This window comes from Candoia aspera, chromosome 4 (assembly GCF_035149785.1).
Source record: "Candoia aspera isolate rCanAsp1 chromosome 4, rCanAsp1.hap2, whole genome shotgun sequence".
NCBI lineage: Eukaryota > Metazoa > Chordata > Lepidosauria > Squamata > Boidae > Candoia > Candoia aspera.
Window position 1 is genome coordinate 71,469,459 of NC_086156.1, and position 22,079 is coordinate 71,491,537.

A 22,079-nucleotide genomic window follows, 5' to 3' on the forward strand; every position below is an offset into this window, starting at 1 on the left:
TCAACCCACTGTAACCACACCATCCACAAGTACCCTCTCCACCAGGATGACCAGGTCCACAACAGTGCACACTACCCCAGCACTTGCAAATACCACAGTGGGTGCTGTTCTACCTAGCACAGCATCTGCTCCTACTCCCTCAGGGGCAGCACCAAGCTCCCCGACCACACTAACCACCACCGGGAGTACCATGGGTGAAACACACAGCTCTCCAACCACCACTGGCACCACCATGAGTGGTGTCACCCTGAGCACAGTTTCCATGACCTCTCTCTCACAGGTTAATACCACTGTGAATCAACCCACTGTAACCACACCATCCACAAGTACCCTCTCCACCAGGATGCCCAGCTCCACAACAGTGCACACTACACCAGCACTTGCAAATACCACAGTGGCTGCTGTTCTACCTAACACAGCATCTGCTCCTACTCCCTCAGGGGCAGCACCAAGCTCCCCGACCACACTAACCACCACCGGGAGTACCATGGGTGAAACACACAGCTCTCCAACCACCACTGGCACCACCATGAGTGGTGCCACCCTGAGCACAGTTTCCATGACCTCTCCCTCACAGGCTAATACCACCGTGAATCAACCCACTGTAACCACACCATCCACAAGTACCCTCTCCACCAGGACGCCCAGCTCCACAACAGTGCACACTACACCAGCACTTGCAAATACCACAGTGGCTGCTGTTCTACCTAACACAGCATCTGCTCCTACTCCCTCAGGGGCAGCACCAAGCTCCCCGACCACACTAACCACCACCGGGAGTACCATGGGTGAAACACACAGCTCTCCAACCACCACTGGCACCACCATGAGTGGTGTCACCCTGAGCACAGTTTCCATGACCTCTCTCTCACAGGTTAATACCACTGTGAATCAACCCACTGTAACCACACCATCCACAAGTACCCTCTCCACCAGGACGCCCAGCTCCACAACAGTGCACACTACACCAGCACTTGCAAATACCACAGTGGCTGCTGTTCTACCTAACACAGCATCTGCTCCTACTCCCTCAGGGGCAGCACCAAGCTCCCCGACCACACTAACCACCACCGGGAGTACCATGGGTGAAACACACAGCTCTCCAACCACCACTGGCACCACCATGAGTGGTGCCACCCTGAGCACAGTTTCCATGACCTCTCCCTCACAGGCTAATACCACCGTGAATAAACCCACTGTAACCACACCATCCACAATTACCCTCTCCACCAGGGCACCCAGCTCCACAACAGTGCACACTACCCCAGCACTTGCAAATACCACAGTGGGTGCTGTTCTACCTAACACAGCATCTGCAAGTTTTCCCTCCTCGGCAGCACCAAGCTCCACAACCACATTCAGCACCACAAGGGGTAGTGCTGCGCTCACTACTAATTCGGAAATGCGCAGCAGTAGTGGATCAACACACTCCAGCAAACCAGTGCCAGGCATTCCTTCCAGTCCTTCCACTGTCACAAGTACCACAAGTACAAGTACAAGTACAAGTACAAGTACAAGTACAACTAGAACTACAATCAAGCAAACTAGCAGAACGTCCACTACTAGAACAACTGTGACCACTAGGAGAACTACCACAACAGGTAAGCACCAGTTTTGATTTGATCCATGTTTCTGCAGTTCTTTTTTTAGGCTTCCAAAAATCATGACTTTCTTCTGTTTATTTCTGTAATTTGAAGCACAGCATGATTTTTAACAATGGGTAGCATTTAGAGCGGATGTATTGGGAAGAGCCAGGATGCAACATATATCCATCCAAAATCACACCGACATACAGACACACTCCCATTTAATTGTGTATGGCACCATAGCCTAAGGATAAGAGAAAATTCTCCCTGAGTTTTAACATTTCTATTGTGGGGAGGGTTTTTGTGGCCCTTCCAAATATAGTAACCACTCCCCACATCTCTTATTTTGGGGCATGTTGGCTGGAGTGGCTGAAAGTGGCAATTCAGCAACTTCTGAAGAGTCACAGGAAGCTCCCTGCTGTTCTGCCGGGATGGCATGATAGACACCTTCCTTGGGAAACTGCAGTCCCCGCTTGAGGGGGAGATGGGTGGTGATTAATTTGACAAATAAATAAATAATAAATGTCTGCCTTGTGCCAGGATTTCCAAATTAGATCAGCATGCGGGGACTTCTCTCTTCCAGAGTTCTGCTACAATGGTGGAATATTTGATGGGGTCAAATGCATCTGCAATGAGGATTTATTCTATGGGCCCAAGTGTGAGTTCCCTGTTCAAGAATGCCTCAATGGTGGAACCTATGATGGAATCAAATGCATCTGCAATGAGGATTTATTCTATGGACCCAGGTGTGAGTTCCCTATGGATGAGATCTCTATCGAAGAATGTAAGTACAGTTAGAGAAAGCCCAATCATATTTTCCAGATGACAGTCTAGTACAGTTTTCTCAAACTGCTTGCCTTACAGATGTGTGTTGGATTATATCTTCCATCATAATGGAATAAGAATTATGGAGTCCTTGGTGCTCTCTGAGCTTGGTTGTTTGCCTGTGGATATTTCATTACCTGACTAAGTAACATCATCAGTTATAATCAGTGTGGGGTTTGCTCCCTGTTTATATATAGTGGCTTGGCCTGCCAGTGTTGGTGGGGGTGTGGTTTTCTCCTTGGTAGTTCCTTGATTAGTGCATTGTTTTCTGCTTGATTGTTTGTCTAGTGTTAATCCCTGCTTATCTGGGTGTAGGCTGCTGGAGAGGATGTGTTCTGGTCTTTTTGTTTCCTTAGTTTTTTTTTATTTTTTATTTATCTCCTTTGAATGGTCTGTAAATGTGGTTTATATCTATGTGTCTATTGATGGCTGATTTGTCTGAATGTCAAGCTTCCAGGAATTCCCTAGTATTTGGAGGTTTGGCTTGGTGTAGGATGTTCACAGTTTCCCAGTTGAAGGTGTGGTTGAGTCTGTCCACGTGTTGTGAGATTAAGGAGTTTTCATCTCGTCTTCTGAGTGCTAGTTGGTGTTCATGGATACGCAGATAATTCTCTTCTATTGGATAAAAATGGCTGTCCAATACATTTGGAAAGTATCAAATGTGGAAAGTGTAGCCAAGTAGAATTCCTTTGAATTCAGTGTAGGATGCAATCATTCAAAAATACAGATAGTTCTCTCACTTCCTATCATCCTGGGCAGGATGGCTCAGAGAGGCTGGTACCATCCATCAGCTAAGATAAAGAGGTTAATCTGCTGTTGTTTTTCCCTCACATGGTTACAGAAAGTGACTGCCAGTGCTGGGCTATATGACTTTTCTTCCTCTAAAAAGAAGTAGGGAAATCATATTTAGACAGCCTCAAAAATGCCTTTGTTACTAATGAGACATATCCAGTGTGATCATAAACAGTTTGCTTTTATTTGTAAACTAAAAATGAGCTTTCAGGCAACACAGTAGATCTTTGGATTTAGGCATTTATGTTTAAAATAAAAAATTCTATTTAGAATTGATGTTGGGGATTGTCAACACATTCACGGCATGCCTTGAGAACTCCTTTGCTGGGAAGTAATTTCTTCTACCTCATGTGGGCATCTCTTTTCCACTCTTTTAGTATCTGTGCCTATTACAGTTGAAGCCCAGGTGAAGGTTGATAACAAGAAATATAATGAAACGTTGGAAAACCCAAGCTCACCATATTATAAGGAAATTGAAACTCAGTTTAGGCATCAGGTAAGAATCACTCAATCCAGGTATACGCACCTTTCTTGGTCATTGTCACTGAGAGACCAGTTAAATGTCAACTATTATATGCACTACTTTTCATTAATCAAGGTGTGTAGGCTTAATGTTTGCAAGATAGCTTATCTTTCCCAGACACACTCAAACTCTCTACTTTGTGCAGCTGGAAATGTTAGAGGAAATATAGCTGTATGCTTTATACCAGGTATAGTTTGCTTCTTAGGAAATGTTCTTTTCTGAGGTAGTTTTTGCCTTGCTTATGAAGACATTTTGCTTTTGTTTTGTTTTCTCTAATGTAGATGAAAAACATATATAAAAATATCCCTGGATATGATGATGTGAAGGTTATCCGTATGAGGTGGGTACCTAAGGTAGAAACTGCTTGAGATCTTACTTAATTCTTTAGTGGCTTATATTCATGTGTCAGAGCTTGGAATAATAAGCCCTGTGATGAGTTCTGGCTTCAGTTCACCAATGAGAAGTCCATAAAGTTCTATAGTAGCTCTATTCCCTCATTGCAACCCTGATGTGCCAGGTTCTGCTGCCTCTGTTCACTTGAATATGTAATTTGCTGAGCCATTGTGAATCTTGGTTTGTCGTGCTTCTTCAGATTTTGCTGCTAAATGTGGATAGGTCATGGTGTAAGTGGGAGCAGCTACGCCAGATTTAGGCGTAAGCTAAACAAGCTACACCTTAAGGCATCACAATCTGCAGGGCATCACAGGGCAACCATTTTTGAACCAAGGTACCTCAAATGGGCTAACTTACAGAATGCGTCCAAAATCCGGAACCCACAACTCCTGTGGAATAGAAATTTGGCAAATTTTATAAACATTTTATGACATAATATAAAATGTCATAAAACATTTCCTGTGGCCAACTCCTGTGTTTGACTGGGCTATATAGTTCAACATTGGCTACTTTCAAGGCAGATACATTTCTCCCAGAATTTTTAAGAACTTTTCCAGAACATTAGAAGTTCTGCAATTGTTGAAGGCACTGAGGAATCCGGTAAGGAAATCTCTCTGAAACAATGACCCAACGGGTCATGGGTTGTCTAGTTACTTATATTAATAAAAGTGATCCTGAGCACTTATTTTGTCAGCATTTTGTATATATATTAATGTATATTAAAATTATTTTAAAAATTACCTTTAAGTATTGTTTCCAGGGTATATTGTATTATAGTTATGAGAGAGATCCAGCAAGCCAAATGTATGTAATCAGTAAATGCATCCATTTGAAAATATTAAATAATTAATTAAATAATTAAAAGGCATATATGAGTGTGTGTGTGTTTTCCATTTTTTGTGATGACCCAAGGTCCTATTTTGGTACACACCTTTGTAAGACCTTCTGGTGTAACTTTTTAACAAGGGGCCTCCAAGCTTTATATAGCTTAGGGCCTCACCAAGTCTAAATCCAGTACTGGGGAGCAGGCGTGCACAATGACTTTGAAGCCAGTATATATCTCTAATCCTTTTACATACTTTCAGCCATCATGTGTTCAGGAAAATACCTGAAGAGAGCTACTAGCAAACCAGAAGTAGCTCTCCAACATAAATAAAGTAGTAGTTTCCCAACATAAACACTGCTTCTGTTGAGTGATGATCATGAAACATATAATAACTAGAAACCACACTCAGTCATGAGGCTTACTTGGTGGCCCTGGGTCAAAAAGAGTTGAGTGGGAGAAAGCCACACATGCCATCTTGAGCTTCTTGGTAGAAGGAAGGCTAGAAGCATATGTCCTAAATTCTGATCAAGAAACAAAACAGTGGCTCAGCAGATATTGCACTTCCTTCACTGTTCTCTTAGTAAAGGCAGCATTATTGTGATCCATGAAGTCATCTTCCAAACTATAGTAACAAATGACCTGTCCATGATTAAGAAGGAGTTGGAGAGTATTAAAGATTCAGTGAAGCAGAGGCTGGATACCATCAATTCCACCCAGGAGTGTAATGACACTTCAGGTAAGTGCTGGCTGGATAAAACTCTTTGATTTGAGTGGAAGGTTTGAATATTTTTATCCCTCCTGATTGATAAACAGGAATTTCAGGGCTATTTCTGTAAGCAACTGTAACTTCTTTTGGTTAAGAAGAGCACCAGAGGCGTACAGCTTTATAAATAAACAAGTAACTATCGCTATAGCTCTAAATATAAATATGTATACTATGCATAAGAAGATGCACATCAATTAGACAGCAGATATAGCCAAATATGCTACATGAGAATTCCTCAAGGCTGCACCTCCACATTCAGTTAAATCCAGCTAGGAATTCTGATCTCTTTCTGCCTGTTGATATTTCCACATGGCACTGTTTCTACTCCCCAAACCTGCCAAAGCATTTTGAAGTCAGTTACTGTATATACGGTACTTGTCTTCATGCCTGCTGACCTTGCAATGCTGTGAATAGGCCAGGAATACCATGAACCATTTAGTACCTCCTCCAGAAGAACTGCTTGGAGAATGTAAAAATTACTATTCAGTGAGTGCTTATCATCTGAACTACAATAGCTGAGTTCTACACAGAAAGGGAAAAAGATGTTGCTGGTCACCCTACTCCACTCTGCATTGTTTTTAGTACATGCTGTGTTTTAGGCTGTTTTCCAAACAATCTGTGTAATTAATATGGGGGCAGAGGGGAGTTGGCTGGCTGGCTGGCAGAAGATAATTCTTTCTGCTAATATATTTCCACTGAAAGCTGTGATGATGGTACAGTCCTGTGCTTTTGCAGCTGTCTATTAGTGTGGATGGAATCAGGAAGGATAATGGCTCACTTGATAGTTGGGGAGGCACCTATTTATTGTCTTGGATGAAAACAAAGAATAGATCAGGGTCTGAATGCATGAATAATTTAAAGTTTTAAGTTTAAAATGAAGTTCTATGAACTAAATTTTAAACTAAAATCCTAAATTCCTGATACTGTCAAATCTATTGGAGCATATGAGTGGAGATCAAGTAGAGAAACTGACATCGCTTGATTTATGTGCCTCAGCCAAAAGGGACCCATGGCGTTTCCATATCCATGGTTCAGTGTGATTAAAAACTTCATTGAGGCATTTGTGTTTCACATGATGACTTAACATAAGGTTTAATGAAATTCTGAAGTATCTTTAAAGCTCTGTACAGCTTGCTGTGATCAATTTAAAAGCTATTTTGAAGTTAAATAACTTACACTCTGTCTTGACTTGGACCCCACAATTAGCGAGTTCTATTGCATGAAGAATGAAGCATATTGTCTTGTTCACTCCTATTGGGTATATTCCAGTTATTAAGGACAGAGATGCAGAAAACTGTTGCATTTGACCGTTTACTTGTATACCTAACCACTGTGAGTTTTGTGTATTAACTAATAAGGAGAAATATCTATTTGAGTCCAGCAGATTATCTTTTTTCAGAGATTAAGTGGTACTAATTTCTTTAAAAGAGACAATAACAAGGCTGCACCTGAAGAAATCTAAGCAATATTGCTGACATTCCATTTTGGGGTAAGATGCTCAAATGACTGTTTGCCAACCAATTCCAAGAGTCAGATTTAGATAATTTTCTAAATACATTTCAGTCTAGCTGTAGATTCAGACTGGGGACAAAAACTGTTTTGATCATCCTGTAGGATGACCTTTGCCAAGAAAGAAATGGCCTTGTTTTCTTGTTCATTTCAGCAGCTTTTGATAACATTTATTATGGTATTCTTCTGGATTGGCTGAGTTGCGAGATAGAAGTACTTTTCTGTTCATCCTTGATTGGCCCTCAGGTATTGTGACCAATTATAGAATGCCCTCCCTAAGAAGGCTTGCACATTGCTATCTTTTTGGTGCCAAAAAGATAAGAAACTACTATGATATGTCAAGTATGAAATATGAGGTATCGAAATAAAGCAAGGTTTGGACTAGAGGTATTAATTGTGTTGATACTCTCCTGGACTGTAGTTCAAAGAATATTTACCAAACTCAAAATATTGGGTTTTTTACAACATTCATAATGTTTAGATCTGTTTTGATCCCAAAATTTTGATCCCAAGCTGATTCAGAGATATTTTTTAATTCTGCCATTGCTTTTGACCTCTCAGCTGACGATTTATTCCACCACGATTGCTTTCGTAGAATTCCAGCATCCGATGTTATAACTATTCAAAAAAAAAAATGCTGAGAACCATCTGTTGTGTCTGCAATAAGTGATTTGAATTAGAAAAAAGTACTTCTTTAACATCCAAAGGAGCTTTAGTATGTGTGAAGCCCATCCCCTTTGCCTGGTCAAGAGTTACAGGGTTGTTAGTACACATATTTGGGTGCTGCAGCATTTCATCAGATTGTTTTACTTTTTCTTTAATTGCTTGCTCTTTAACAGCATGTATGCCAGAAATAAGAGGGTTAGATAAAGCAGTTGCATAAGCTTTAGTAGGTGTAAAGGGACTGGTTTCCTGCTTTTGAATACAAGCCTCTATATCACCTTTCAGCACATCTAGTCCGTGTTTTATGGCTGACAATTGCTCAAATATAGAGATAACAGTTTGTGCTGTGAGCAGACACTGTTTTGCCATAAACTTAGTTGAATTCTCCTATGGGAACCTCTCCCTGATTTTGCTTTTTATCTTTAAGCTTATTTTCAGTTCCCCTAAGGCTGGTAGATGGACTAATTAGTTAAAATGGCGACACATAATGAGAGTCCATGAGGGCATCCCAACTCCCAGTTAGTTCTTCCCAGACAGATAATGAGAGCTCTGACAACTGTTGTTTTTCCAATTCTGTTTCAAGGTCCCATTCTAGTGCGTCAGATTTGTTGGAAATAAACAAGTTTGTTTTACTTACAGATCCATTTTGTGCAAAGAGTTCCTCTATTTTTTGTCGCTTAGCTGACTTCCGTAAGGGGAGAGAGCATGGGCTGGTGCCATGCCATTTTTTTCTTTTTCCCATGTCATTCAAATCCACACAGAGTCCTTTATCTGTGTTTTTGCCTTCATATTCATCTCACCCAAAACAGTACAAGTTGAACTCAAGTAAAATAATTCAATAAAAATTGCTAAAAATCTATTACTATAATTAGACAGGCAGGAACGACAAAAAACGTGTGTTATCAGGCTGGTAGCTCCACCAGCTCCCCTCCCCCTCCTTTACCTGTTTAGATAAATACCCTGCAGCATCAATTATAATTGGTGGGAACTTAAATGCAAGGACAGGACCGAAAGATCACACATTATTTTGCCAATTCAAGATTTTTTATGAGGAGAATATCTTAGAGGAACCCTTCTATATAAGGGAATCTAAGGATTCAAAATCTAACTGGGCAGGTTTATGTGCTAGACAGATGACCGCATGCTTAGAGCTGTATATACTTAATGGTTCTGTGGAAGGGGACCACCTGGCAGAATATACTCAGTGGGGGGCAGGAAGGAGATCCATAGTTTATTATTGGATTGTGCTGTGTGATCTTTTAAAAGCCCTACAGCAGCTGGAGGACAACTCACGACTAGAAAGCGATCACCATCCCTTAACATTAACTATGACACCTCTTTGGAAACATGTTAGAGCTGAAATGATTTATCCTCCAATGCTTGAAAATAATAATACTGAGGTGCGAATTAAATGGAATGACAATAATGCAATAGCAGTTGCTAATTAGATGGTAACCCCAGAAACTATAGAAATTTGTGCACATCTGTAAGACAATAAATCCCAAAGACCATATTTCGAATAGTCTGAAATGTTAATTGCTAACCTCAAATCGGTTTTTAACAAATGAACACAACAACACTTCAGAAACTGGGGTATTAAAAATAGAAATAGGTTTGATTAGGAGTGTGCACAGACAAAAAGGGCATAGAACAGGGCATATAGAAAAAGTAAAAACCTCCCTTCAGAGGACAAAATACAGTATAACTCTTAAAGAACTTAAAGGTTCAGTATAAGTCCCTCTTAAGAGAAAAGAAAAAAGTCATTACTGAAGGAGTCCTGGCTGAAACTTACCCAATCAGTCTGGATGAGAGACTCATGCCTTTTCTGTTATATAACCAGAGGGTTGAGAAATCACTGACCCCACCACCACCACCACTTAAACAGGTACCAGCTCAAGTTTGGGAGGAATATTGGGAGGAATATTGTATATGTGGACTCAGTCAGCACTATGAATGAGACAGATCGATCTGGAGCAAGCTCATAATTGGCCACCATTTTCGGTCCAAGAGGCATCTTGATTGATCAAATCTCTTAAAGTCAGCAAGGCTCCAGGTGCTGATTGTGTTATGCCCAAAATGATGAAAAAGAACTCTAGTTGGTGGGCACCTTTGTTAGCATCTTTGTTCACATTTATGGACCAGACTGGTAACATTCCAAGAGATTGGGGGATGGCAATAATTGTCCCAATTTATAAAAAGAGTAACAAGAATGACCCATGGAACTACAGGCCCATCAGCCTTTTGAGGGTTGTCAGCAGGTTATATGCCAAACATTTAAATCTTAAACTACAAGGCTGGATTGAGACAGAGGGCGTAATTCAAGATGAACAGGCAGGTTTCAGAGAAGGGAGATCAACAGTATATCATATACTGGTACTGCATCACCTTGTACAAAAATATACATACAAAAAGAAATCATCCCTCTTTGTAGCCTTCCTTGACTTCAAACAAGCCTTTGACTCAATATCCAGAAATGTTTTTTGGGAAAAATTAAGAAATACATCTATTGATTCTAATTCCACCTTAAGAATAAGGTTTAACCCCTGCAGGACCCTCTCTGGCATAGTAAATGTGCAGAAAGGAGTGCAACAAGGATGTGTTCTTGCCCCCTCCCTTTAATCTCTATATTAATTCATGGTGGACCTCTTACATAATATGGATATTCATGCACCCAATCTAGCACAGTGCAAAATTCCAATACTTTTATATGCTGCTGATGCTGCTATAATTTCACAAACCCCAGTTGGATTGAAAAGAGCAATTGTAGCAACACTAAGGTACTGCAGACAAAATCATTTGGTTCTCAACTTTGATCAATCAAAATTTTTGGTTTTTGCTAAGAGAGCTAGGCAGCATTCCTGGAGAGTAGATGAGCATAAATTAGAGCAGGTTAATGCATTTCAATACCTTGGGGTGGTCTTCCACTCGAAAGGTACTTGGAATGCACACCAGGATTACATAGTGCAATCAGCCCTTAGGTCAATGAATGCCATTAAATGGTTCTGTTACACTGGTGGAGGACAATTAGTACCTGCGGCTTTAAAACTTTTTGAGGTCAAAACATTGGCTCAAATTCTCTATGGGACACAAATAAGAATTTATGTGAAGAAGGAGCCGCAGGAAACAGTGCAAACAAAATTCCCGTGATCAATTCTAGCTGCACCCAATGGTACATCAAATGCCCAGTTAAGACTCGAGACAGGAATGCTTTCAATTCAGGATAGGGCCTGGAAGACGATTATTGGCTCAAAATGCAATTCTTCTCAGTTGGTTTGACTCCTCTAGTCCTAACAGATAACTTCTCTTCACCCTGGAAGCAGGAGGTAGAATATAAGCTGGCTTCATATGGGCTCTCTCCACTATTCTTAATATCATTAGTTTATGATCAAGCTAAGCAACTAATCACTCAAAGAATAAGGGTCATGCCAGATTGAAGTTAACAGGCTACCCCAACATGATAGAATTTGGATAAACAGGGGCGTATGGGAACCAGCAAGTTATCTGCTAAACCTAACTTTCCCTAAGCTGAGAACTGCATTCTTTAAAGTTAGATTCAATATTCTTTCATCTATACTTCTTCAAGGCAGGTATAGTAAAATCCCTACAGCTGAGCTTATCTGCCTATGTGGTGAAGAGGAAGTTGAAACCATCTCACACATACTATTGCACTGTAAATTTTATAGGGACATTAGGTCGATCTACATTTTGTCCCTAATTTATTTGTTTGTTTATTTGTTTATGTAAGCTACCGCCCATCTCCCCCCAAAGGGGGGACTCTGGGAGGTTTGCAACAAAGATAAAAACATAAAAATGCTATAATAAATATAAATATAAATTCCCTGAGAATCCAGGTAATTTTTATGTGAACCACCTTCTCCAGGATCTAAAACCATACATTATGTGTGCAGCAGCCAAATTTTGTGTTGCTGCAATGAAAATAAGACAAAACTGGCCAAAGAAGTAATTACCCTTTTTTTAAATATTATTTTTAAATGGAAATATCTTAATAACTTGCCAGAGGATATATATTTTTATTTTTTATTTTATACTTATTAATATTTTAGATTTACACTACTTGGGTAACAAATGTATTAATATAGTAATAGAGGAGTGAATGCTATATTATGTGATCTATTTTATTAGTTGGTAGTATATTATTGTATTTCTTTGTTTTACTTTGTTTTTGTCCTTTTAAATTTTGCTGGTCATTGACAGAATAAATGTTATTGACTATTTATTCCATCTTAGAAATGCCTCAAAAAGATTATCCTTATATTTAATACTAGTGTTTTATGGGATGCAGAAGAATCTTGGAGGAGATAAATACAGAGAAGCAGCTGCCTAACCATACTTAAAACAACTATATCATTCTTTTCCAGACTCAGGATTGTGCTTCTTTCCTATGCCTACTTCAATTCGAAACGCAAGCGACTCTTTTTCTCCAGAAGGTAAGTTCCAGTAAGGGATGGGCAGATCTCCTCCACCTCCTTTATGTCCATTTCCAGTGTTAATTTCATAACTCAGCTTGCTGCATCTTCTGTCTTCAGATCCTATTTTGGTATAGTCCAGAATAAGACTCAGAGTTGCTCTTTGAGTGAGATGGGTGGTGACGAAATTTGAAATATAAATAAATGTTTAAAAATAAACAGTCCTTTTGTTTGTACTGATCATATTATTCATTGATGATAAGCACCTCTTTTTCTCTTCTAGCATATTGCAAAAGTATTAGTATGCAGTATGCAGACTACTATTTCCCTAATACAACAACAGGCAGTTTGCGTTGTGTCTCCAGATGCACAAAAGACATCCCAAACTCTATCAACTGCTTCAACGGCATTTGTCGCATCTCTGAAATAGGTCCCCAGTGCAGGTAAGTAAACAGAAAGAGTAGTTGTGGCAAAGGAGTCCCTAGATCCAGCCCACCAACTACTTCAAGAATGAAATAACAATTCTCTCTATAGAAGAATGGCAAACTAAACTGTGGGAGCATGCATTAATGTCACTGCTTGTGTTTGAAAAATAAGTCTGGCACAGATTTTCACTCAACTTAGAAATCATTTATAGATTACAATGGTATACGTATATAGGCCAGCATCACATCTGAGGTTTTGCTTCTCTTAACATAAGGCTTTAATAAGTTTTTTCCTGATTCGTTAAAGATTTTCTGATTAGACAGAAAGTTTTGTTAACTCTTCATTATAAGTTATAATTCATATTAAATTGGTTATTGTTAGTCACTGAATATCAACTTCATTTTTAAAATGTTCTGAAGTCTTAAATTGATACAAGATACTTTAATATGCAGCACTAATCTAATGTCATTTCAAATGTGTTTATTTCATCTTATATTGCTTGTAAACCTTTTCTTGCTTTTCTTACATTTTTTTTCCTTCTTTTCTTCTTGCTTGTGCTTTTTCAATATTTGCTAAAATAAATTAATGTGCTGGGGGAAAAATGAAATAGCTATTAATTCTGATGGTACTTATAATGGTGGTGTTCTCCCACCTTTCCAAACTTTTTTGCCTTCACAGCCCACAATTTTCTTAACTTTTGCAAGGTAGTTATTAACAAGATTGCTAACAAAATACAAATTAAAAGTACAACATTCTATGAAAATGATTAAGAAGAGTAAGATAATGCAATTTAATTTGAATGCCAAATTTTGTGAAAAGAAAGAGAGGGAGTTCGGTATTTTGGATTAAGAAGCTCTTAAAGAAGCTCTCACAAGATTAGCAGCATATTTGGGAGAGGTGGGGCATGACAGGAATGAGTGAGGCACTAATCAGGAGATTTCTTACAAGCAAACAGTGGTTTAGCCTGATGTGAGGATTTAGTTGTAGTTTCTGATTTGGCACAACTAAATATGCAATTTCCCCAAGGTAGGACTTGGTGCCAAACTTCTGACCCATCCATGGTGGACTGTCACATCCCCCCAGGGGCCTGGGAGGCATACTTTCAGGAACTCCACATGAATACCTCTGTTGGAAGTACACCCTAGCCAAACTATAGAAAATCTGCTGATGTGGGCACCAGTGACAGTGACAGAGATCAAGAATCTTGTTGCTCAATTAAGACTAGATACGACCCCAGGAGAAGACCTAATCCCTTTGGAGGCCATCAAAAACAATTTGGACTTTTGGAACCCCAGTTTAGCCTCACTTTTTGCCTGCATTGACACTTATGGCTGAGTCCCCAAGGATTGGGGGCTTGTGATCATTGTCCTTATATATATATTTTTCAAAAAGGGAAAAAGGATGACCCTGCAAATTACAGACCGATCAGCCTCCTCAACACAATCAGCAAACTCTATGCAAGACAGCTACAATGGAAATCCCAGGACTGGTTGGAACAAGAAAACATACTTGCAAAGGAGCAAGCTGGCTTTAGGGATGGCTGATCCACCACTGATCAGTGCCTAGTACTCCAACACCTCATTGAAAAATACTCCTCCCATAACACAACCTCCCTTTATGCTGCCTTCATAGACTTCAAAGCAGCTTCTGATTCCATATCCCAAGCCAAGCTATGGGGAAAACTGGAGGCTTCCTCGATTGACCGAAGATTACTTTAATATGTATTCTCCATGAAGGGACTTCACTCAGAGTAAGATGTAACCCCTAGGGCCATCTCACCAGTGCCATTGGAAATGAGAAAGGCATCAAGCAAGGCTGCATACTGGCTCTCCTATTCAATTTCTATATCAATTCCATGGTGGACCATCTCTGCAACACAAACTTTCACTCCCCAAAACTTGCTGGAAGACACATTTCTGTTCTACTCTATGCAGACAATGCAGCAATACTTTCCAGAACACCTATTGGCCTTAAAAGAGCACTGAGAGCACTAACACAGTACTGCAAGGAAGACCAGCTAGAACTCAATTATCAGAAAACTAAAATCATGGCATTTGCCAAAAGGCCCAAGAGCCACTCCTGGAGCATAGATGACCATAAGATTAAGCAGGTCTCCTGTTCCCAATACCTGGGGGTAGTCCTCCATTCTGCCAGCAGTAGAAAAGCCCATAGGGACCATGTTGCTGAAACTGAACAAAGGAGCTGATCTGCCATTCTTAAATACCTCAAGTCAAGAGGTGGCCACTATATACTTGCAGCACTCAAACTATTTGAAGCTAAGCCAGTAGCACAACTCCTGTATGGTGCCCAGCTTGGCCTCTTCTCCAATTTTGCACCATTGAAACTTGTGCAATCCAAATTTCTAAGACTGGCCCTTCAAGTCTCAAAATGTGTCTCTAATGCCACCCTGAGACTAGAGACAGGCCTCATGAAAGTGAAGGCTAGGGTGTGGGTAGTCATACTCAACTATTGGCTGAGATTATCCCTTTTTCCCCTTGGCCTTGCCCCATTAACTATGAGGGATGACTTTCAGTCCACATGGAACCAGGCAGTGGCAACTAAAATCTCATCCCTGGGCTTCTATCCAGGTCTGCTACTCAGCATGGGATACGATTGGGCCAAAGCACTAATTAAACAGCGTGTAGCAGACACAGAGCGCCAGTTGGCTTTAGCCAGGTCCCCAGCCTTTATTGCCAGTGAATCCAGCAGGTATTCTGCCTCCCCTATGACATGCGTAACTAAACAGAAGATACCAACCATTGGAGGGCCTTTACCCTGGCACGATGTCACACCCTCCCCTCAGCTGTCCTTGAAGGCCAATACAGGACGATTCCTTATCCAGAGAGACAATGCCCCTGTGACTTTAGTCACATAGAAACAGCAGAGTCACATAGAAACCCTCCAGTGCCTGTATTATAGAGACATTCAAACTAGTCTCATTTTACCATTATTGTATAAATACCCAGGGTGATCAGGACGATTTTAAACCTCCTGCTGCTGTCAGATACCAACCCTGCTACAACATACAATGTTGTAGGGCTTAAAATTGGCAGATGATGACCAGTGCCACAAACTAGCATTTATTTTAATATACTAGAGTACTGTATTTACAAATATACTAACCTTTATGCTCCCCAACACTCATCTAATGCTGCTCCCCCCCCCAGATTTTCTTTTCTTTTTCCTTTTCCTCTAGACACTTGTGTTTTAGCTTTTTTATATTAGATTTTAATGTATTTTTTATTTTTGTGTTTTAGCTCTTTATATCAGATTTTAATGTATTTCTGTGTTTTAGCTTCTTATATGAGATTTTAATATACTTTCTATGCTTTTAATTGACTATACCCCATCCTCCTTATGCTGATCTTTGACCGTAATAAAGATTTGTTTGTTTGGTGCCAAACTTTCGTCCACAGTAGCTACTGTATTAGTGATTATTAGCCTTCTCCACTTTCTCTTTCACTTTGCTAGACTGAAAGGTTTTGCACCCCCTTTTTTGGCTGCCCATCTTCCAATGGAGTGGTATCAAACTCTGCAATACCACCTCTTTTCAAGTTAAGGTATTACAAAAAAAAAAGCAATAAAGGCTACACTATAAACATTGCATTTACAGGTACATGAAACTGCTTTTACAAGTTGTTGAGTCAATTACGCTACTGTCTCTATAGTCTGACAGCAGTAACCGTCCAGAGGAAGCCTGAGGGGTTTTGGAGAAGAGGAAGAGTGTCTTACCTATTTCTTTTTCTCTTCTATAGTTGCAATGATTTGGATATATTTTTGTATACGGATAGTAACTGCCAATCACGCATCCAAAAGAGTGCTCTGGGCCTTGGTCTTTCACTGGCTGTGCTTTTTGTGGTCAGTATCATCCTGACTGTGTTCCTCATCAGAGCCAAGCAGAAGAAGTCTAGGAACAGGTAAGAATCCTAGGAAGTCCAAGTGTATGTAGTAATAGAGGAGAACATGGACCCTGGACCATCTGATTGGGAAGGATGCCCAAATGAGAAAAACCCAGAAGCCTTGAAATATTTCAGAGCAATGTATGAAAGTGATGGTTATTTGGGGTTATCTAGAAGATGAAGAAGCTACCTTTATTAGAGAACCAAAGAGTTGGTACCCCTAAGTGCTGCACACAGTAGTGGAGAGAATCACCTATGCCACAGGAGTCAGGTTTTTACCTTGGATTTTTACAGTGTTCTGTATTTTTTCTTGCAGCTGGTCTGATGATGCTGGTATCTGGTATGGACAGGAGGCAGAAGAAGAATGGATACCCTCAGGGGGTATGAGCATCAAGAATAAAACATCAGTCTCCCTCTGGGATGGTAAGCATTCATGAGCAAGATGAAAGCTGTGGCAAGCAGAGGCAGCATGGATGGTTTGCTGACTGAGAGTCAAAACTTGGTCTCCAGCACTTAGACCCAACGCACTGATGAAGTACAAGGAGATGGGATGAAGGGGGCTTTCATATTTATGACCAATATGTCATTGTAATTATTTGGATTTTTCTTTAGAGCATCTAAACCAAAATAAAACCTTCAACCCACATCTTGGCTCAGTAGATACTTCAGTACAGGTATGTATAACTGAATGCATCTTTCCAGCAGAAAGCAGATAATGTGTAATCTGGAGAAGAGCATCAAGACATGTAGAGTTATGAAGTATGCTCAGTATGTAGGAATAGAATGTATTTACTCAAAGCTGATTTTTTTAATGTTGATGCTTGCAAATGAGCATGTGAATGATCTAATACACTAGGACTGTAAACTGATTTTTTTTTCTGTTTTTTTAATTTTAATTATTATTTATTTTAAAAGATTACAGAACATAAGCAGAATACCAAGTTAGATAGTATTAACAAAATTAAACTAATCTATCTCAAATTTGGTTTCCACCCAAACCTATACCAAAAGGTTTCTACTAGTTTTGTATCACTGTATTCTACCAAGTTCAGGTCTGGTATTCGGTTTGGGATAGTAACCAAATTTTAGGGTTCTTTACTAAGAAAGTAAAGGGAGACTGTGGCTATTCTCCAGAAGTTATTAAAAACTACTGGCAATAGTTAGATCTCTGTTTTACTTCCCAGAATTGTTAACATTCTACCCTTTCACATATACATACATAAACATATTTTCTCTGTATGTGAATCAATGACTAAAATTCAACCTTGGCTGTATTATGTGCAAATTTGTTTCTTCTGGTTTCAGATGAAACCTTTTTCATGAACCTCAGAATTTTGTTTATACTTCTTTATTTGAAGCTGCATTTCCAGAAGCCAATAGTAGTGACTGAGTGTTGATCTCACATGGAGCCCATCCTGGACCTTCTTCTTGAGCAGCAGACATGAATCAACAAATTAACTATCCTAACAACTGTGCAGAACTGAATATTTATCTACAGGCTGGTTGATCTGATAATTAATAAATACATAAATAAATAAATGTGAGAATAAAATTCACTCCACCAACTGCCTTAGCATTTGTGGCTGGCTTTTCATTTATTCATGCTTTAGATACTCTTATTATGAATGTGTGTCTATATGCTGCATATACCTCCTAGCTTGTGGGATTCAAACAAGAGTATGTTGGCTTGCAAAGCTATATCTATATTAGAATCTAGTTTGCATAGAACAGCATGAGCATGTTCAAGGTAAAACTGGGGTTTGGCTGCACTTGTGCTTTGGTAGACAAAATGTGCCAAAACTGATACTGATGTACTAAACCTGGTAACCTAATCCACACCTTATCCATGTTAAGTGAAAAACTCAGTTGACCAAAACCATGATGGGCAAAAGAAGCCTACTTATGGTCCTACTATGGCATATGAAAAATAGCAACTTCGAATGCAAGATTGGCAAAAGGGTATGAAGGTAGGGGTTTGTGTATCTATGAAATCAAGAGAAGGGATTTTTAAAAAATATGAATGAAGGTGATCTGTTGCTGACTATGTGCAGGAAAGTGAAGGTAGAAGCTTAATTATGAATGGAAGAATGTCAGAAAATTTAAATGAGATAAAATCGAGCCCTATTTAATGACATATTGCAACCTGCTCTTAATTTCTATCTGCTTGATAAGCTAACTATAATAAATTATTTCATTTATTTATTTATTAAATTTAGAACACCATCCATCTCCCCCAATGGAGGACTCTGGGCGGTTTACAATAAAATGACACTAAAAATATAGCCACCTAAATTACCATTAAAATATAAATAAAATAAATGTAAAATCCAAGTGGAGATGGAACACAATCACTAAGAGGTGCTATGGTGCCAGCCATCCCCAGGTGGAGCTAAATTATGCTATATTTATGGAGTTTGTTGGCTCCTAAGGTCTTTGTTTCATCAAAAAATTGTGCCTAATACAAGGTTTTGTAATTCAGTCCCCACAATCCCTTTCTATTAGTCATTTTGAGTATGACTGTTAGAAGCAGAAGTTCAAAACATCTGAAAGGCATCAGGTTGCTTACCCTGATCTTGAGAAGGAGAGACAAAAAGGAAAGAAAAAGAAAAGAATAAGTTTGTTCCTGAGTTTGGCTGCCTCTCCAAGCTCCATCATCTGGGGACCTATGATTCAAAACAACTTTCCTGAAGAAAATTATGACTTCCAGTCATGGGTTTTGCCAACTTTTGTCAGGGACAAAAAACAAGAGTGCCTCTGCGAATGGGTCAAAATATTGACCATTCTTTGCCACTGTGCGACTGTTGTCATAACTGAATTTGCTGGGAAAAGCACTTAGCATAGGTTGTTTTAGAAAGTAATTGTCCGTGTCCTCCTTTGCCTGTTCAGGTATTTGGTAACCCTAACTGTAACCACCTTTTCCAATATGAGCCTTAAAAGGGGTTGGATTATAATTGTAGTCATTCCCAGCCAATCCTAGCCAGCTACTAAGTATACTTGTTGGATATAATGGGAATTGTGACTGAATATCTCTACAGCACTTCAAACTAGGGGAAGCCACAGAACAACATGTTATATATCGTCTCCTCTGAGCTACATTTGTTCAAAATAGTTTTCATGTCTGAAGTCCTCAAGCCAAACTCTTACATGTATTAGTGATTTTTCTGGAATCTGAGGTCTAAATGGAACCTGAACTCTTGAGAGAATCCCTGTCCTAACAGCCTGGAACAGGGCAGAGGACAATGTGGTTTCAATATTTCTCTAATATCTAATCTTTTAAAACTATTGTAATATTTGTCTTACAACTGCAGTGTCCTAGCACCACCTTCTGGACAGATTGGACAGAAAGGACTGAAATAACTGCATGAATGCTTCCTGCTCAACCCTGCCTAACTGCCCAGAATGATACCATGGTAGATAGCACTGAAGGCCATTGAGAGGTCCAAGAGAACTAGGAGGTTCACACTCTACCAACCTAGTTTCCACTGTTGGTCATTCACCAAGGCAACCAAAACAGTCTCAGTACTAGATCCTGGGTGAACCACTAATTCAAATGGGTCCAGATATCAATTTCATCCAAGTGCTTCCAGAACTATGAGGCCACCACCTTCTCAGACATCTTACCTGGGAATGGGATATTTGAAAGAGGGCTATAGTTTCACAGTTTTTCCAAGTCAAGGAACGTTTTTCAATAAAGTTCCTGTAATACCCTCCTTAAGATGGAGTCACATCCCAGACTCAAAGAATCATTCATAAACATGGAACCAGTCCTGTCATGACTGATTTATTCAGCCTGGGAAGCAAAAGTCAAGAAAGCAAGTGGTGGCCCACATCTCTCCACAAACTCTGTCCATATCCTCAAGCTAAAAAAATGAAGCTATATGAACAAGTGGTTGCCAAGACTATCTCCTGTGACCAGAATCAAACTCAAGGTGAATCTAATCAATTCTCAAGTCTTATATGTAACCATACAAACATCTCATAGCAACGTTTTTATTCTACTATATTCCCATAACATTATTATCCTCTCATGCCTAACTCATGGGTGAGATGGACTGAAGCCATCCTTAGCTATATTAGTGGGAAATAAGGGTTGTCCCACTTAAGCTGACAGCAACTCATAGAATTCATGTTATGTTAAATCCGATACACTTCATGAACAGTGTGATGTTTTTCAGTGATGCAGTTGAATCACCTATAGAGGGTAAGATCAGACTGGTGCAAACGTGCCCTTTCTGGTCCCCAGGTATTCTCCTTCACTGCTGTTTTTTTCTTCTTCCATGATGAAGAAGCATCAGGGCCCCCTTGATCTTCAGTAGGCTTGTGGAGATGCAGGGTTTTGAAAGAGTGTCAAACCTATGTTCTCTTGCTTTATTGTCCTCTCAGGAGATCCCAGGTTTAGTGTTCTTTGCCTCTGAAAGTTCTGGCTTCCCACTCCCAACAACTTGACGAGGGGGATTCTGCACTGTAAAGTAGAGAATTGACCTACACAGTGCACAGAAATCAATCCTGAATAATATCAATGAAGTGTGGTTGTAGTAACAGAGAATATATGATGATGATGATGATGATGATGATGATGATGATGATGATGATGATGATGATGATGATGGTCTCTCTGCCCACCAAGGAATTGCATAAGCAACCCAAAAGATTCTATTTTTTAAAATCTCATTTTGTAAGTGGGCAAAGCAATCCATTGTCCTTTTTATACTGAGTTCCTGAATTACATATCAAAGGCAAAACTTCATAATGAGGGAAGCAAGTTACATATCTCCATTCCACCTTGGGTGAATTAAACTTCACTCTGCATGGCTGCCTTCTGTTCAGAGTTTGCATCTAATCAGAGTACAGATCTACTAGTTGCTTCCAAATGAGTTGGTTACAATGCACTCTTCCATAATGCATTATAGTGCAGTATTTCTTTTAAAGGAGGTGTAACTCAGTGCTAGATCACATGTTGTGCATGCAGAATGTCCCAGGTTCAGCACCCATCATCTCCAGATCAAACTGGAAAGACTTCTGCCTGAAAACCATTGTGGATGAGTTCTTCATCTCGGTTAAAGTGAAAGTTCCCACTCCCATTGAAGTAGTTTGATGGAAAAGCATTTCTATAGACAATATAGTTTCGATTCATTTATTTTGCCTGTCAGTTGACATCTCAGGCTGGTCATTTTCAGTTGGGATGTGGAATTAAGCTTAAGGGTTTCTAATTGCTATTGTTGACATGATAGGATCTGAGCCAGTTTTTCTTTTTTCACATAAGACAATAGGAACACTCATGGTATTTGTGCCCTGTCATATGAATGTAGGAAGGACAAAAGCTGTCCATTCTATCCAATCTAATTTCTAGTTACAGAAAATGACAGTAGTTTTGCTCGCCATGAAACTGTGCTCTAAATTCTAAATTTCCTCTGCTCTATTTGATATGTATTGTACCCTCTTTC

General features: G+C 39.7%; 2 protein-coding genes across 2 annotated transcripts in view; both read left to right on the top strand.

The window, feature by feature from the left end:
- LOC134495204 (mucin-3A-like) overlaps positions 1-18,175 on the top strand; it is a 97,184-nt gene extending 79,009 nt beyond the window's left edge. The window contains exons 6-8 of the mRNA XM_063300444.1: positions 16,952-17,058; positions 17,248-17,309; positions 17,994-18,175. Of these exons, the coding sequence (XP_063156514.1) occupies positions 16,952-17,058; positions 17,248-17,309; positions 17,994-18,032 (208 nt within the window). The 3' untranslated portion in view covers positions 18,033-18,175. The remainder of the gene's footprint in view (positions 1-16,951; positions 17,059-17,247; positions 17,310-17,993) is intronic.
- On the top strand, positions 2,145-5,725 carry LOC134496241 (interphotoreceptor matrix proteoglycan 1-like). Its single transcript, XM_063301976.1, has 5 exons — positions 2,145-2,242; positions 2,333-2,370; positions 3,581-3,699; positions 4,008-4,066; positions 5,527-5,725. The coding sequence occupies exons 2-5, from the start codon at positions 2,346-2,348 to the stop codon at positions 5,708-5,710; spliced, it is 387 nt and encodes a 128-aa protein (XP_063158046.1). The 5' UTR covers positions 2,145-2,242; positions 2,333-2,345; the 3' UTR covers positions 5,711-5,725.
- Positions 18,176-22,079: the final 3,904 nt, after the last annotated feature.

What these genes read in the sequence shown, in the direction of transcription:
- LOC134496241 (XM_063301976.1), top strand. Translation starts at nt 2,346, where the DNA reads ATGGATGAGATCTCTATCGAAGAAT. An exon ending in TGAGATCTCTATCGAAGAAT is followed by an intron (nt 2,371 to 3,580) that starts GTAAGTACAGTT and finishes CCACTCTTTTAG; the next exon opens with TATCTGTGCCTATTACAGTT. An exon ending in AAACTCAGTTTAGGCATCAG is followed by an intron (nt 3,700 to 4,007) that starts GTAAGAATCACT and finishes TCTCTAATGTAG; the next exon opens with ATGAAAAACATATATAAAAA.